Source organism: Podarcis erhardii (assembly GCF_964252035.2).
Source record: "Podarcis erhardii genome assembly, chromosome: 9".
NCBI lineage: Eukaryota > Metazoa > Chordata > Lepidosauria > Squamata > Lacertidae > Podarcis > Podarcis erhardii.
The window spans coordinates 42,916,359-42,934,402 of NC_138512.1; the positions used below are offsets into that span (position 1 = coordinate 42,916,359).

The 18,044-nt window shown below is 39.3% G+C and overlaps 1 protein-coding gene across 9 annotated transcripts in view; it reads left to right on the forward strand.

Moving 5' to 3' along the window:
• The window catches only part of SLC10A7 (solute carrier family 10 member 7), a 133,045-nt gene that overhangs the window by 34,413 nt on the left and 80,588 nt on the right, over positions 1–18,044 (forward strand). For all 9 annotated transcript variants that reach the window (XM_081875429.1, XM_081875430.1, XM_081875435.1 and 6 more), the window contains exon 5: positions 214–252. In XM_081875429.1, coding sequence (XP_081731555.1) covers positions 214–252 — 39 coding nt within the window. The remainder of the gene's footprint in view (positions 1–213; positions 253–18,044) is intronic.

Here is an 18,044-nt window from a genome sequence, read left to right on the forward strand (position 1 = left end):
GGACAGGTCTTTAACAGTAGTTTATCATTTGTATCATATTCACTGGCATTGGTCCGTTTGCTTTCTGTGCAGCCTCCATGTTTACATATTTGTTTTCTGAATCACATAATGTTATAGCTACTTGCCATTGTTATAAGAAGATTTGAATGAAATTAAAGGAGTGTTTTGTGTAAAGCAGAAAGACTTAATGGTTTTTCTTTTTTCTTTATTTAGGCAGCTGCTATATTTAATTCAGCATTTGGAAGTTTTTTGGTGAGTCATACTGTTTTTTTATATGCCTCTTTAATGTACCATTGTTTAATATTTGTATTGCTTGGGAGGAGAATTGGAGACCGTTATTATCTGTCCTGGTGCTCATTAAATATACCCAAGCTTGTATTTCTTTTTTGTGTCTCTTGCTGTTTGGAAAATTAGTGCATGAATAATCTCTGATCAATATAATTTAATGATGCTTAAGTACATGTTAATAGTCTCCTTAATGAGGTGACAATCTATTATTATTCAGATGTTTTGGAGGCTAGTGTCAATATATTGATTTTCTAATGAGGCTTATCACACAATCATTATTTTCTATCAAGGGGCCATGGATTTTGAAAGGAAAACATGGCCCAGATGATGAGAGAGACAATGCTAATTCACTCAGTGACGTGTCACCATTTTTCTCTGCTCCATGACCCCAGGGAGGCTATTGGAAGAAGTATAAATAAGCATACAGTCAATGCTGCTCAAAGTATCATTTCTGTATTTACATGTTAGGGCTGCACTTCCTGAGCACACACTATAAAAACATGCAGAAAGGGCAGCTCAGTAGTTCTTTTCTCTGTTTTATGTATTCAGCAAATCAAACAGTTTGGCCCCTTAAGAGACATTTTGTATAATTTTGCATCTTTATAATACACATTGCTCATCTCAAGTATGGTGCTGACAATTACTTTGATAAAAAGTTGCATTATAGTAAATACTTAAAATAAGGGGACATACAATATTACTTTGTGCCTTATGAACACTTATCAATAAGTTAAACATGCATATACAAAAATGCTGCAAATAATATGAGATAACCTAGGTATTTAGAGAGAGACTTCCATACTCAGATGTTATTTTCATGTATATAGTTCATAATACTTGAAGCCTGGTATTTTTCCACCTTTAATATTTTTTAAGCACTAGAATACATCGCAGAGCAGTGGTGTTAGGCCTGTGTCAATTAGCTACAAAGCTGCCTCTTGCAGCTAGCTGTAGAACTACTGTGGCCCTGCCACACTGCATGATCTCAAGAAAAAATGTGGAGAGGCGTAATATGGTCAGTGTACTCTATATACTTCGTTTGGTTCCTAAGCCTCCAGTTAAATTTTATGTAATAAGACTAGTATGTGGTACAATATGGTGTGGCTGTCCCTGTGCCATAAACTCCAGTATATCTGCCCGTTCAGCTCCATAGTTACCTCATATAAAGTAAAGCACACTGCAAACCCTGACATTTGCAAGAGGCCTTCAAGATGATGCTAGTTTGTATGTCAAGGCCTAATCTCCCAAAGAGTGTTGGATACTGAAAACTGGTTCACTGAGTTGGGTTCGATGACCTATAGTGTGATAATTCTATGACCAGTAAAGACATTCCTGTAAGTGCTTTTCAGATATGCAGTCAGGTGACCTGAAAAGAGAAGAGAATGGTTCTGTATATGGTTGGGGAGATCTAGTTTTTCAGACAAAGTGCTGTGCTTTTCTTGGAGGTCCTGGAGATATGAATGAGAGCTCTCTGAAATAATATGTATTCTCCAGTTATTTAAATATATTAGCATTTGCTAGTCTGCATTTACTGGCAATGACAGAGGCATATACTGGATGTATGGTTTTTAGAATTGGAACTAAACTTCAAACCAATCTCAGAAAATGAATTGCTGTAGTTTTGCAGGCAGAAATATGTGCATATTTATAACTAATGCAATAACATCATAGGTCTAATTAAAACATAGTGTTTTAAAGAACTAATTGTTACAGAAAACTTTTTTTCCTGTAGCTAGCCTGGTAATTAACTAATGATAGATGAATTCAATTTACATAAATTTCAGACCAAGAGAATATTTTAGAATTATGCCACAGAGAATTGCTCTGAGTTTTAATATCATTATCTCCTCCCCTCATTTAAAAAGTTGGGTTTAGAATAATTGTGGAACATAAGTGATTTGAGTTTTCCCCATGACAGCAACTTAATAAAATATGATAGCATTTTAGTAATTCAAAGCAGTTGGTTATCAGCAATAACTGTGGCTCTAAGATGGTAGCTCTATGCACATTTATTTGAGAATAAATCCATTGAACACAGTGGGACTTACTTTTCAGTAAACACATAGGATTAGGTTGCATAGCATGTAGTTATAAAAAAAATGCTGATTAAATCTAGACTACACTCCTGCAATGCTCTCTACAGAGGTCTGCCTTTGAAGACAGGAAACTTCGGCTAGTGCAGAATCCAGTGTCCAGAATGCATGTGTGTATGTAGGTGGCTTTATCATATTATTATACAAATTTTCATTGATTGCAGAGGTTTCCTATGTTTTCAGATGCTAATGTGTTAGTGATATTAGAAGTCCAGAACAGTTTTGAGAGTATGTTTCTTAAAAGAGTACCTACTCTCTTATGAACTTGCTGGGCCCTGCTCTCTGCCCAACAACCAATGGAGACGTTTCAGTGGTGGAATTTTCTCCCCTGAGATCTCTGCTTGGCCTTGTCTCTTGAGGCAGAACATAGTAATAATAATAAGCCACTAAGGATTTTTCTTTTTTAAAAAATTGCTGGACCCCTGTTTATTACTTTATCTGATGCTTTGTTTTATCTGATGCCATTTTACCAGATGTTGTTTGTTCAATTATGTGATGTATTTTCCATTTTTATTGTAAACTGCCTTGTGAAGGCTTGTCCTAAAAGGCAGGATAGAAACAAATATAATAAAAATAATTATACAATAAAATACACATTTTATTATACTGTCGCAGACCTGGAATAATTGGTGTTGTTGGAGTTCACCTGCCAAAGGCAACTGGTTCCTGCATTAAAGGGATAAAATGCTTAAATATTAACTAATTGCACTGTTGCCCAGTTATTCTGGATGTATTGTTTCTAAAGACTGTTGTGTTGAAGTGCTGGTTAGCAGCTTGGTGCTAATATAAGAACAGTGTGACTGTACATAAATTTAGATATGTACATGTACACACCATCCTTCCACAAAATGCTCTTCTAATAAAAATGTATGGAATTCTTATCTACTCCATTTTAGTAGGCATAATGCTTTATATAGCCTGACAGGACCTGTGTAAATGCATTAGGTGCAGTGTCCATTTTTCTTGCAAATTTGTGACAGAGATTTAATTATGAGAATGACCAACAACTTACAAATCTAATTTTCATAGGCTGAGCCAACTTCTTTATTTTTTTAAATAATGATGGATTTTTATTTTTTTTAAGCAATGATTTCATTACTATTTAAAGAAATTCCATTGGTGTGGAACTAACCAATTGACTGGCATTTTTATTTCATTATATTGCACCAAATGCTGTTCATGCTTTTTTTCTGTTAATTGTTCTACATTGTGTTAAAAAAACCAAAACATTGTGCAGAAAATTTCAAGGGAGGAGACTGGCTTGTTGATAATATCTTCTTTCCCAGTTTGTAAAATCAGGCAATATTTTTTAAAAGAAAGAAAAATGTTTGAAGAATGTTGGCCAAACATACCTCTTTGCCTTTCTTATGAGTGCTTATTTTAAGCAACTAAAGTAAGTGTTCACTACTGATGTTGAATAATAATGTGTATAACATCTAGCTGTTGCAACTATGTCTTCATAGTGTAATTTCATATTCTCAATAGTCAGTTTTCCTTTTCTCTGTTAGGAATTGTGGAAAATTGATCCTCTTTTCAGCTTTAGATTCTTTTAGCTCAGATTCCTCACTCCTTGCTGTTTATTTGAGAGGACCCATGTACGAACTTAGGTCCATTAATTTCAATAAATCTACTCTGAATAGAACATAATTGGATACAACCCAGCTTCTTTTCTTTTGAGTAGACTGGGAAATGGTGAAGCTTTGCTATGGCAGTGAATTGTTTGATGACTTAACTTGTGGAAATTATTTCAAACTTTCATTAATCTGAAACTGGTTTTGGAGATCTTTTGATTTGATATGTCTTGGTGTCACAGATCCTAGAATGGTTTAGATATTTTAACTGCAAAGCTACTAGGGCCTGCTCAAGACACTTGGACTGCCTGAAGCAAAGATAGCACGACACCTCATTTCCATGTACAGAAGCTGACTGGACTGGCAATTGAAACTTCCTTCAACACTGGTGATGGGAAAGCCATCCTCCACCACATCTGAGGGTAGGCACGGTTGTGTAGAAGATGCATGACAGGCCATGTAGCACATCCTATTATTTTATCCCACTGAAGGGAACAGCCAGAGGGTTGCCTATACTGCTCCACAGCCTGTCTTGCCTAAGGCAATTGCCTAATGGTAGGGCTGGCCTGAGAACCACCAGTGGCAGGCATTTGCTTTGCACCTGGACAGATCTCGTCTCATGAGTGAATGAAATCTGCTACAGGTTCTCTCCCATAAATTTATGAACAATTGAAGATCACATGGTTGAGTTCATATAAGGGTTTATAGGTGATCAGCAAAAACTTGAATTGGTGTTCCATATATATAGGTGGTAAAAAGAAAAAGCAGTAACCTACCATGCATCTCTTATGGCTGCAGTTCTTTGAGATAAATTTCAGGAAGACGGATGACAAAATGCATACAGGAAGGTTTCCAGAAGTGTGCTGTCTTTTGAGGGTTCTCAGAATCCTTTCCATGTCTTATTGTGTCTATTAACCTTCTGCAGCCCAGCAGGAGAAATTCTTACAACTACGTATGTGAGATGAGGCCTTGAGGTTGGAAGATAGTGGCATGTACAAAAGCACCCTCGTCTATTCCCTATCTAACACTGCCTGCTGATTCAGGAGCTGGGAATGTAAAGAAGAAAATCGGGTTGCCTTTATTAGTAAAACCAATTTCTCATCCGTATGCTAGAACACTTAAATTGCTTAGTCCGGAGTACTCCCACAGGATTTGCTGGGGGAAAGGAGAAAATATTCCTCAAGCATTATAGTCTTTATTTCTGGTTTGCTAGTTTTCTTTCTACTACAGGCTTCTGGCAACTTTTAAGCCTACACATGGACAAACCTGTTCAATGAAAGATTGCTTGTGACATCACCCAACCATAAATCTCTCTTTTTATGTTGATGTTGTGCATATTACTATAGCAACAAATAATTCTGTGGTATGCACTAATGAGCCATTGGTGCACTTATGGATTATTTGAAGTCCTCCTTGTTTTGGCCTCCTGCCTATCAATACACCTGAGGCATGTGGTTAATGGCCTATTAAGGTACACCCTGTTGTGCATTATCACTTAATTGTACTGTAGTTTACTTCCGTTTCTAAATTTTATTTTACTTTATTTTTATTTTTTGCTGGTGGGAGTAAATGTAATGCCAGTTTTTTAAAAGACAAAATGCACATTATGTGCAAATAGGATAGCAATAATGTTACTCTTTAAAACATTTTTTTAGTAAATGGAATTTTAAATACATCAAAAACAATGTGAATAGTTTCGTATCCTTCTAAAGCTAAATAATTAGCAGCCATTGTGCAGTTCTTTTTTTTATTATTGGCTGGACAGCATAAAGATGAAAGAAGATTTATAGATAGTACTGCACTTCATAGCTGACTGAAGCAGGTGTTAGAAATGCAGATGATGTGCATTGACCAAAGACTGTACAAATTTGAAATGAAAATGCCAGTGGTCTGCTTGCAGTGCTATGCACATGTGATGTTTCCAGTAGCTGAATTATTAATTTTGTTGTGCAAAATTGTTCAGCTGTTCAGAAAAAGGTGCCCTTTGAAGATTCCCCCCCTCACCCTTTATTTGTATTTGACAACAAGCAATCTCTGTTTTGCTTCATTTTTATTGTCTTTGCTTGAAAAAGCGACCTGCAAATTCAGTAGCCCAGAATAGTCTAATTGGCCAAGCTCCTGAGAATTTGAATACAGAAGAGGAACTGCTGTTGCATGCAAGAATTTCTGCATATGCACTCATATCCCAAAATTACAGTTAATTATGTGGCAGAACCAATTATGCCTGCCATCAGTTTGGGCAAGGGTGGGAAACCTGTGGCCTTCCAGATGTTTATGAGCTGCCAACTCCAGTAGTCTAACCAATGGTCAAGGATAATGGGAGTTGGAGTCCAACAACATCTGGAGGACTACTTGTTCCAGATCTGAGTTAGGGAATGCATGCATGGACCAGAATGGCCAGGGATCAGTACAGGTGCAACCCCAAAAAGTGAATTGCTGGGTAGTACAAACATGTACTGTTTTGCACAAGCACACTCCGTTTACAGAGGCCTATCAAACTTACATGTATGTGTGCTGCATCCATTCACAGATGACCCTCGCTAGATTGGAATAACTGACTTAAATATGAATTATACTAGAGAAAATGGATAACGAATTGTACTGCAAATATTTTCTTTAATCTATAAAGAAATAAAAGATCTATATGAAATATGTTTAATATTCTGTGTTCAGATACAGAATACATAGTTAATGTAAATGTATACAAGTGCAGTTGTCAGCTGTTTCAGATTTGTTTTAGCTTATCAACCCTGTCTTTTAACCCATAAGCTGTTATGTTGATAAAAGCAACTGTTCCTTACATGTTCTAGATTTAGGTGAATTGACTGAGTTCACACAACATTCTTGTCTGATTGCCTATGGTCTTCAGGTCAAGTTCCATACTTTACTCCATTGTTGATGTATGGAATAGTTATTAACCTTTAGTTATTGCACATATTATGCCTCATGGCAGCAAACATAGTTATTCCGTCCTTTTTATCATCACAACAACACTATGAAGTAGGTAAACTGAGAGATAGTACTGAGGCAAGCTTCATGGCTGTTTGGGAATTTGAGTTCAGATCTTCCTAGTCTAGTGGTGATAAAGGGTTTGGAAACCAAGCCTTCTGAGGAACGGTTAAGGGAGCTGGTATGTTTAACCTCAATAGTAGGAGACTGAGAGGAAATATGGGGCAACCCAGCTAGATGGGTGGGGTATAAATAGTATTACTATTGCTATCTTCAAATGTCTAAAGGCTGTCACATGGAAGATGGAGCAAGCTTTTCTCCTGTTCTGGAGGGTAGGACCAAAACCAATGGCTTCAAGTTACAAAAATGGAGGTTCTGATTAAACATCAGGAAGAAGTTTTTGATGGTAAGAAAGAACAGACTCCCTTGGGAGGTGGACCCCCTTGGAGGTTTTAAAGAGATTAGATGGCCATCTGTCATGTATGATCTACTTGAGATTCTTGCATTGCAGGGGGTTGGACTAGATGACCCTTGGAATCCCTTCCAGTATGGAACTTGAACCCATGACCCTGAGATTAAGAGTCTCATGCTCTACTACTGTCTGAGCTGTCCCTGAGAACACGTGAAAGGGCCCTCTCTCCAGCAGTATCCCTCCCTTGAAGTTGTGTCTAGCACTGACATTTCTGATTTTTCATTGATTGGTGAAGATACACTTCTTCACACATGTCTTTGCAGGGGGAGTAAAGGGGTGGTCTATAATGAGCCACTCGGTCTGCAGCTGTTTGTCACCAGCTACTAGCTGCATATTTTAAGGATATTTTTTGATATTTTAATTTATATAAGGTTATGGTTTTACTGTGGGGACGCAGGTGGCGCTGTGGGTTAAACTACAGAGCCTAGGACTTGCCAATCAGAAGGTCAGCGGTTCGATCCCCGCGACGGGGTGAGCTCCCATTGCTTGGTCCCTGCTCCTGCCAACCTAGCAGTTCAAAAGCACATCAAAGTCCAAGTAGATAAATAGGTACCGCTCCAGCAGGAAGGTAAACGGCGTTTCTGTGTGCTGCTCTGGTTCGCCAGAAGTGGCTTAGTCATGCTGGCCACATGACCCGGAAGCTGTACGCCGGCTCCCTCGGCCAATAAAGCAAGATGAGCGCTGCAACCCCAGAGTCGGCCACGACTGGACCTAATGGTCAGGGGTCCCTTTACCTTTACTTATGGTTTTACTTGGCTTATTATTGTGTTCCTGCCCTGAGAGCACTTGTTGGCCTAGAAATAGCATTGAATGAATTAATAAAAATCTGGAAGGAATCAGTGCATCTAAGCAGTCTGCAAGGCATCAGGACCCTTAAAAGTACAATTCTAAGCAGGTTTATTCAGAAGTTCCAGTATATTTCAGTGGGATTTATTCTCTAGTTCAGCGTTTCCCAACCTTGTGCCTCCAGCTGTTTTTGAACTACAACTCCCATCATCCCTGACAAGCAAGACCAGTGGCAAGGGATGATGGGAATTGTAGTCCAAAAACAGCTGGAGGCACAAGGTTGGGAAACACTGCCTAGTTAACTGAGTTTAGGACTGTAGACCCTGCATTCCAAATGCTTGTTTATCAGCTGCACTGGTTAATCAGAGTTCAGATCAGTTAAACCTTGCCTTGTTGTGAATATGCCTCAAGGTAATGGTGTGATGTTTATGGGAATAAATTTACAATTGAATTGTTTACTTGTTAAAGCCAGAGGCTTTTACAAGTTATCGGATAGAGGTACAAAATAATATAACCATGACACACACAAAATGTATAAAAGAACATTAAAAGGCATCAGACTGCAAGCTGTCCCCTGTGGGTAATGCAGACTTCTACCACGGCTTGCTTGTTACCTCAAGAGAACAAGCTCCATTGCTAAAAAGCTGTGATTTACTTTGCAGTCATGCTGAGTCATGGTTTGTGCCCTGTTCTTTGAAGAAGGGCACATGGGATTCATTTTGTTCCTTTAGTGTGTTGGGCTGAGAGAAAGTGATATAACCAGAACCATGGTTCATGACCAACCATGGATTTGTACCTATTTGTCCCACTTCCCTAGCCAATATTCTAACTAATACCTAGTTAAATCCACAATAATTATGTAAAGCTGAGAAAAGTGAGAAGCGTGTATGACCATACCTTGGAGTTATTGTGGGTTCCGTTCCAGACCACCGCAATAAAGTGAATATCACAATAAAGTGAGTCACACTTTTTTTGTTTTGTTTCCCAATGCATATACAGTGGTACCTCTGGTTACATACACTTCAGGTTACATATGCTTCAGGTTACAGACTCCGCTAACCCAGAAATATTACCTCGGGCTAAGAACTTTGCTTCAGGATGAGAACAGAAATCATTCTCCGGCAGCGCGGCAGCAGCAGGGGCCCCCATTAGCTAAAGTGGTGCTTCAGGTTAAGAACAGTTTCAGGTTAAGAACGGACCTCCGGAACGAATTAAGTATGTAACCAGAGGTACCACTGTATAAGTTACATTTACGCTATGCCGTGGTCTATTAAGCAGCCAGGCTACCTACAGCTGCACCCGTGTCCTGTAAGGAGCAGCAGGAGCCGCTGCATGGCGGGGGCAGACTCCTGCAGCCTTGTCTCCAGCCCAGCAGCAGCAACTCCTGCAATTCTTCAGTTTGTAAAAAGCTCAACATCTGCGAAGCACAATAAAATGAAGTATGCCTGTATTCTACTCCATGATATTCTGCTTTGCATTTTCTTACATGCCTGTAACTCAACCAAGGTGGGGCACATCAGTAGTCTTGGTTTCAGAAACTAGTGAACCTGCAAATATGCTGCCTGAATATGGGACCTGCAACTCCTGAGGAAGGCCCCTTGTGGCTTAGTTTATTTTGTGTTGAAAGAAAGCTTTTGTTTATGGAATATGGCAGAACAGCTCTCAGGATGCAAAACGAGGTGATCAGACTGAATCCTGTGCTCACAGAAAACAAGGGGAGATATGTATGCATTGGCTCATCTTCAGCTGTGAGTTTAGTGGGAGCAAAGGGCAGGAGTAAATAATTTAAGGTTTCTAATCTATCATTTCCCCTGTAATTTACATGTAAATGAATGGAACCAGGTACAAGTTATGGAATCATAGCCAAGGGACAGTGAAAAGGAGGCCATCTGTGAAATATGGGTAAAAGGTTATTGCAGAGAACAGATGCCCCCTCTTTCCTGAGGACACATGCTTAAAAACCCGTATATTTTTATTCTGAAAAAATAATTTGAGAATAACTCTGGGATAAATAGCATTTTGAGATGGTTCTCCTGGGACAAAGAATACTTTGGTTCCTAATCCCTGATAAAGAGGCTTTTTGCTCTTTTGTGATGTCTGTTATCTGATTTGACAAGGTGTTCAGGGTAATCTATAATTTACATCCCATGATCATGAGGGCACAGCTCCTATAATCTCCAAGTGGTAAGGGATGATGGGAATTGTAGTCCAAAACATCTGGAGGGGAGCAGACTGGGGTAAGTGGGTATATGGAGGAATCTGAAGCAGTAGAGCAGTTTAGTAAAGCAAATAAGTTTTAGGAGGTGGCCTGCCCTCACAATTGCAAAGTATTAAAACTTACTGTATCATACTTCAGTTAACTCCAGTATACTCCTCGGTTGTCTCCTGAAACAGACAGATGTCAGCCAGTACAGAGTCCTTACAAACTCCTGTATGAAAAGTGAGTAGCCACTTGCCAAAGCTCAGTACTACTTATACCTCCCAGTTTAACTTTTTGCTCAGAGTAAAGTGATTTTTTTTCTTTACAAAAGCAGTGGAGGAATGTGCAGCATTCCAGTTTAAGAACCTCTAGAAAGTTGTGCCCCATTGTATATCTCTGGCAGCATAAAGCTCTGCATTGCAAAGGCTTTGGTCATATTCTGTCAAGGAGCTGTTGGCCCATAGGAAAGATGTGTGTCCTTTGTGCAAAATATTGCTAGTGCTAATAATAATATACATTCTCAAAGTGCTTTGAAAAGGTGGAATTCAAAGCATAAACCTACTGTGACAATCTATTCAGTAGGCTAAAAAGCAGTTATTTTCTGATACACACAAGGGTAACAACTTGGATAAAATTTAAGTACAGTGGTACCTTGGTTTAAGAACAGTTTAGTTTAGTTTATGAACAACTTGGATTCAGAACATTGCAAACCCGGAAGTAGGTGTTTTGGTTTGTGAACCTGCCTTGGAAGCAGAACGTGTTCCATTTGTAAATTGAGTCCCCCGCTGCTATGGGAAAGCACGCCTTGGAATGCTTTGGTTTAAGAACGGACTTCCGGAAAGGATTAATTTCAGAAACCAAAACCACTGTATAAAGAACAGCACACATTCTACTGCTACACTGAATGAATGAGGAACAAACATAATTTGATTCATGCTTTATTAAAAATAAGTTCTGCTCTGTTCAGTGAGACTTACTACTAGTAAGTGTTTTTTTAGAATTGTTGCCTTGAAACAATGTAAGAACAAGGTGGCACACAATAAAAAAAAGTTTTTTGTAAAAAGTTTGTCTTACCACAAAACGTTGCCACAATTTTTTTTGAAGTATGAAAAAGGTGCATAACATAATTTGTGCAAAACAAATTAAAGTGCAAGTACGTCACTGTGAATTTGTAAGCAGTTTTGTTAGCTCAATAGCATTATCTTAGTTAAATCCTCGAACATTTCCTTAGCTGTTTTAGCCTCATCATTTTGTGTACTATTATTATGATTATACCATGTTGCATGGCCATGCTGTGCAATTGGATTACTTTCTTTTTCCGTTCCATTTTACGATGCCTGTATAATCACCCAAATTGCTCATTTGTGAAAAAGCACAAGACCCAGGCACTGAGTGTATACCCAGAGAGACAGTGGCTCTTTTTTAGCATGATTTAAATAGCAATATGTGCTTAAACCCTGGGTTTTATTTTTATTTTTTTTAAATGCTCAGGAGGTTTTATTGTGTAAACTACAAAAACATCTTCTTAAAAACCGTAAGTTGAAGAAAGATAATGTTTTCCTTGCATCGTGATGAATGTAGCAATTGTGCACATATGCTGGAATAGATCATATTGAACATCCCCTGAGCTCCGTTTGCAGACAAGTTGTAGCTCCACCATGACAAAATTCCCACAAGATCTTGAATTATTAATGCTCTGGAATCTGCGGGATTCAGCAGATAACGTTCAGAATTATTGATGGCAAACTTTATCCCTTTTATTTTCTGAGATGCATAATGAAATGGTGAGCCCAACAAGATATTGTGGATAGCGTTTAGGCTAATTTTTGTAGGGACCAACTGGCCTTTTCTCTCATCTAATGTATGTAAATATAATATTTTTCTCTTGTGGCAAAGGGGAGGAGACTGGCGCTGATTTATGAAGCCTTCTAGCATTCTCTGTGCACTACATCCTGTGAGGGCATGATGCTCTAATTACACTTGCTCTGTATAATGAGAGCTCTTAATGACAATTACGGATTATAGTTAGGGTTGCTCAGGGATTTTTTTCCCCTCATCTTGAGATGATATATTGACTTTTGCACAATAAGTCTTTATACCGTATGGGTGCAGTGGGCTAAGCAGTGCTCCTTTGCTAGCCCTTTGGGGGGAAATGGAAGTTGTACAGCTGAACAGCTTGATGAACTTAAGTTCCCTGTCAATATTTACACCACACACAGGCTTCTTTGAAGTTTATGAAGGTAAAATGACATTTCAATGTGGGCCTTGGGTTCACCATCTTCTAAGCAGCTGGTCCTAATAAGCGGCTTCTGATTTGCACATAGATTTAGCTCAGTGTTTAGGGTGGAGCTAGGCATAGGCATAATACAGGGTTCCAACTCTGTTATGTCCTTGTAATGGTGGGGTGGAGAAAAGTACACTAGCAAAGCAAAATAGGTGGCTGGCTGGGTGGGCCGGTAATATTTTGTCCTTCCTTCTGCCTACCAATTACTCTCTGAAAATGCCTTCCAGGCTGATTTTAATTGATTATTTTTTTTAATGAAGCCTGGCTTTAGTGCCCTAAAAAAAAGGCCTGTTTGAGGGAAAGGAATAGCAGAGGGAGGGAGGGGGCATTTACAGGGATAAACTGGTGGACTTGGGAAGTCTTAAATACCAGTTCCCCCCTCTATGCTCTCCTTTGGCCATGCATTCCCATTACCTTGACAAATGTGGGCTGCAGAATGTGTGTGCAGAACATCTAGTTTCACCCTGAGGCTGTTTTTTGTGTTTTTGTTTTTAAGAATATGGTTCAAGCTTCTGAACATTATCATAGTTGCTTCACATTTTTCATGCTTTGGCAATAAGCTTTTGCTGAAATGAAAGGTTAGACTGAAGGCCAGCTTTGTTATTCCAGCCACTGAAGAGTTAAGAAGCAAAATCTGCCATTTTCTTTAATATTATTGTAATTACTTCCCACTCGCTTTCAAACACATACCATGTCTGTCCCAAACAATATTTTCCTATGTAGGTAATCTTGCCTTGTGTACCTTTCCATTGTGAACAGAACTGTTGAACCAATTGAAAATACGTTTCTCTTCTCGCTCAGCATCGCCTGAGTGGATGCCTACCTTTTGCTGCAAGGTAACAGCAGGAAGCATTTGTCCCATGTGTATTGGAAAATTACTGGTAGAACTGTCCAAACCCCTAGAGAAGCCTATCCTAAGTCTGCCTTTTGAGTCTTAAAGACTGACTGTGACCAGAAGAACTGTACAGATAATAAAATTTACCATGCGCTTGCCCATTACTTAAATGTATGTTAAATTGCAGCAATAATTTCAGTAATATGTGGTTCTGGTGTTGCTGTTGCCACATCCCCTAGTCATTAACCAATTCAGTTTCTGTGGCCTGAAGTCATTGGTTTTCTAATGCCACACCCCCTTTCTTTCAGATTCTTTGATTATAGAAATAGATGGTTTTGATGATTTGTTTTTGCGTAAGTTTTGCACTGCTTACCAAATATGTAAGTCATCGAAAAAGCAGGTTCCTTTTTAATGGACTATCCATTGTGCACACACCCCACAATTCTTTTTAGAAAACCTGGGAGAACTTCCATAAGTTCTTTTACACCTGTTTTTTTTAAAGCACCCTATCACCATACTACATGCAGACAAATATTTTAGAGCTACTATAGTACAGTTTTCTCAGTGAAGAGAAGCACACACACACAACACATAAATGCACAAACACCTGCTGGTAGTTATAAAGTGGTACATAAACAATAGTTGGAATTGTTAAATCTGAAATCCACTGAGAAAATACAGGGAAGACTCAAAGCATAAAGCTCAGAGGTATACCTCTCCCATGGTTTACTAATGCAGATAACCCAGGAAACCATTTAGTGATATTGCCTTACTTTACCATAGGTTGGGGGGGGGGAGTGTTATGGACAAAAAAGAAGGAGCATCAGTTTTTGTCCACTGCTTTGTCTTCATGTACCTGCCCCTCCCCCCGGCGCTGCGGCTGCCAGATTTCAGCAACTCCCAAGACAAAACGAGAAACATGTATACTGGGAACAATAAGTTGATTAGTTAAGCAAAATGGTTAATGAGGTGGTTGCAATTTCATGCTAAAGTATTTTGGTAACCTTATTTCAGTGGCGTAGCGTGGGGGGTGCAGGGGGGGCCGGCCGCACCGGGCGCAACATCTGGGGTTAGGGCAAATCCACGGGTTAGGGGGCGCAAATCCACGGGTTAGGGGGCGCAAATTACTTGCCTTGCCCCGGGTGCTGACAACCCACGCTACGCCACTGCCTTATTTTAATACAGTTGTACCTTGGTCCTTGAATTTAATCTGTTCTGGGAGTCCGTTTGACTCCCGAAATGGTTTGAAAACCAAGACGTGGCTTCTGATTGGCTGCAGGAGCTTCCTGCAGCCAATCGGAAGCTGTGGAAGCCGGTTGGATGTTCGGCTTCCAATAAATGTTTGCAAATCGGAACACTCACTTCTGGGTTTGCGACATTCGGGAGCCAATTTGTTCAACAACTAAGGTGTTCGATTACCAAGGTACCACTGTACATGTCCTAACAACTGAATTCTTAGACTGCAGTGTGGTGTCATCAGAGTCGCTACTCTGATGTTGTACCCTGATACATCATTGCAAAGTGTTAGGGTAGAAATTCAGCTGTGTGACTGTAGTATTCATTTATTTTTCTTTTGCTGCATTATATACTTGAAACTGTCACAGTCATAAGCTTAATGTTCTTCCTCTCCCTTTACTAATGCTACTATGACACATTCATTTTCACGAAATGGGCATTTTCTTTACTCATGATTATATCCTGGACAGCTCCACTCTCCTGACCCATTTCCTAGAACCTTCACAGTTCTTTTGTTATTACAGTGGATGTAAAATCCTGTTCAGTAATTTAGCTGTTTGTCTTCCTTTCTCAGAGCGTTGGTGAGTGCATCAACAGTAAAATGGAAAAATATTCCACTAGCAAATCTGTTACTCTGAAGTGTATAATTTGGCAAGAGCTAAGGGCCATTCCTTGAGCTATGGGGACTTTGATATCCCTTAGCCATCAGTAGCACATATTGATTCATTACATAATAGTGAAAGTACACTTTGGTATTTGTGCAGTCTTAGAAAGAGTAGTGTCCATTATGATGATTTTACTCTATGTTTTTGAGCAGTATGCAATAGAATGAGGAAGCTGATCAGTAGAAAGTACACAACTGCCTTCAGAGGCTACATTTCTCAAATAAAACACAGTCTGAGTGTAAAACAAACTAATAACTTGCTTATGCGAGCCATTTCTAAACTTTTTGGGGACCCTCCTTCCCCATTTATCTTTATTTTTTCCGGAAATGTGACACTTTATTGAAATCACTGGGTGGTGTCTGACAAAGAGCAGACCTATTTAAAAGCTTGTATTTGGAGGATGATTTAGTTGAGTACCATCCAATGGGAGTAATTATCATTGACCTTTATTTCCTTATAAGGAATTAAATCTACATCTTAGATTAATTTTCTCATACAGTTTTATCTTTGCATTGTCAAGCGTGTGTGTGTTTGGTCTCAACCAAGGGTCGGCAAACTACGGCCCAGGGGCTGGATGCGGCCCACCGGGCTCATAAATCTCGCCCTGCAGAGCCTGCCACCCACTTGGTCAGTCCCCGTGCTAAACCGGTGCAGTGTGGAGGCCTTGCCGCGTGGGGACTGACTTCTGTGACGCTGGCACGGCTTTGGATTGGTTGCAGGAAGCTCATGCAGCCAATGTGAAGCCGCAGATGCCTCTGGGTGACACCCCTTCCTTCCTACTGAGGTGGCTGTGTATGGCCAAGAGCCAAGCAGGAGGAAGCAGCGGCAGTGGAGAGACTGCGCCCCACAGACTCCTGGCTGAGGCAGAGGATGATGATGACGCTGCCAAAGACGAGTGGTGGCTGCGGCGTGAGTGGCGGGCAGGGGGTCCTTTTGGGAGAGGGTGGGTCCGGCCCCCCACAAGGTCTGAAGGACAGTGGACCGGCCCCCTCCTGAAAAAGTTTGCTGACCCCCTGGTCTCACCTTTATGGCAACTCCTAGTCCAACTAGACTTTTCAGGTGCTAATTATTTGTAGAGTGTCTGATCTTAAAATTGTCTAGCTGCTGAAGCCACTCTGGAAATAGTATCCTTTTATCTATAAAATGGGAATATTAGTTGAAGTACACAAACATTGCAGTTTTCTAGCTGTACAGGTTGTCCCCAAGCTCTGTTCTAATGTATTTCTCCTTGACTTTCCACATTCTGGGCTTGTTTGTCTTTTATGTTCAACATGTAAAAATAAAGAATGAATTTTTCAGAATCACGCTGAAGGTTAAATCAATGGACTGAAAGTTCAGGAACTGGGTGTGATTGAGTGTTTTTAGGATATCATAACTGGTCGCATTTGCTTGTGTCATGATTTCATAATTAATTGTTTTTCCTTTGAGTGCAATGGTTTGATTCCTATTTAACAGGTATATCAGTGGTTCTTACTTATTTGCCAATAATTTGTCTATTTTTAAAGCTGTCTATATCCCAGACTCCTTTGTGCATACTCTCATTATCATCTTAAAGCAATTTGTGCATATTACCATATGTCCAATACCTGTTCTTTAAAAGTGCTCCCCTTTGGTGTTTGATGGCTTCATCGCTTCCAATATTTCAATGGAATGCATTGGGTGGGTTTACTACTGAAATGTTGGTGGGACAGTAGGTGTGGGAGGGTTTAAAACTTATAGTGTTGAGCATACCTGTAAAGGTTCTTTTTCTTCTTTGCATTTTCTCTGCACAGTTTATATATAGCATAGCAACAAAGTGAGATGAATCCTGATTTGACCTTAAGTGCCTTGCCATTCAGCTGAGTGGTTTCCCTGTAGGAATAAAAGCTGACACTGTTTGCCTGAGTTCCTTCAATCAATATTAGCGTGGGACAATACACATTATATAGATATGAAATAAAAGCATCCCTATTGATACAGATGGATAGACAGACATATTCCTGGCTCAGATCTTAAAAGGTTATGGCAAAGAGCAGACTGTGTCTGGATGGGACTGAAGAATTTTTGTCACTGGTGAGTTAACTATAGATAGTCAGGCATTGATTCCCACATCTTAAGGCCTTTAGATTTGGCTTGGAATTAAATACTGTTACCAAAAGAGGACTGATTTCTTTCGGCTTGCAGAATGCACTTTTTAAAATTATGTAATTCATGAATATAAATCTAAAATAGAAAACCTTTAAGGAATTTGACTGACTAGAAATATGAATTATGATAAAGGTGCAGGGAACAATTTCCCTTTGACTTTATTTTTCATTAATCTCATATATGATTTTTGTGTATTTTGATACAATGTTTATTAAATGTGTAGAAAGGAAATGGTTTTGAAATTTATTTCTATGTATGTCCTTAAGTTCCTTCTTCATGTGGCCTTTATGCTGAACATAGCTTTGAGCATGCTTTGTGCCATATAATAGTTGTACTAATATGATGATCAAATAGTATAAGATTTCAAATACGGATTTAAAAATCAGATTCACTTGCAGCTTTCTCATCTGAATGTGTGTTTCCAGCTAATAAAAATTACTGCAATTATAAACCATCTATATACATCTTTTGATTTAGGCAGTTGACCCAATTCAGCCAGCTCTTCCAGTTTGCATGTGCATTTTTCTCTGGATGGTTG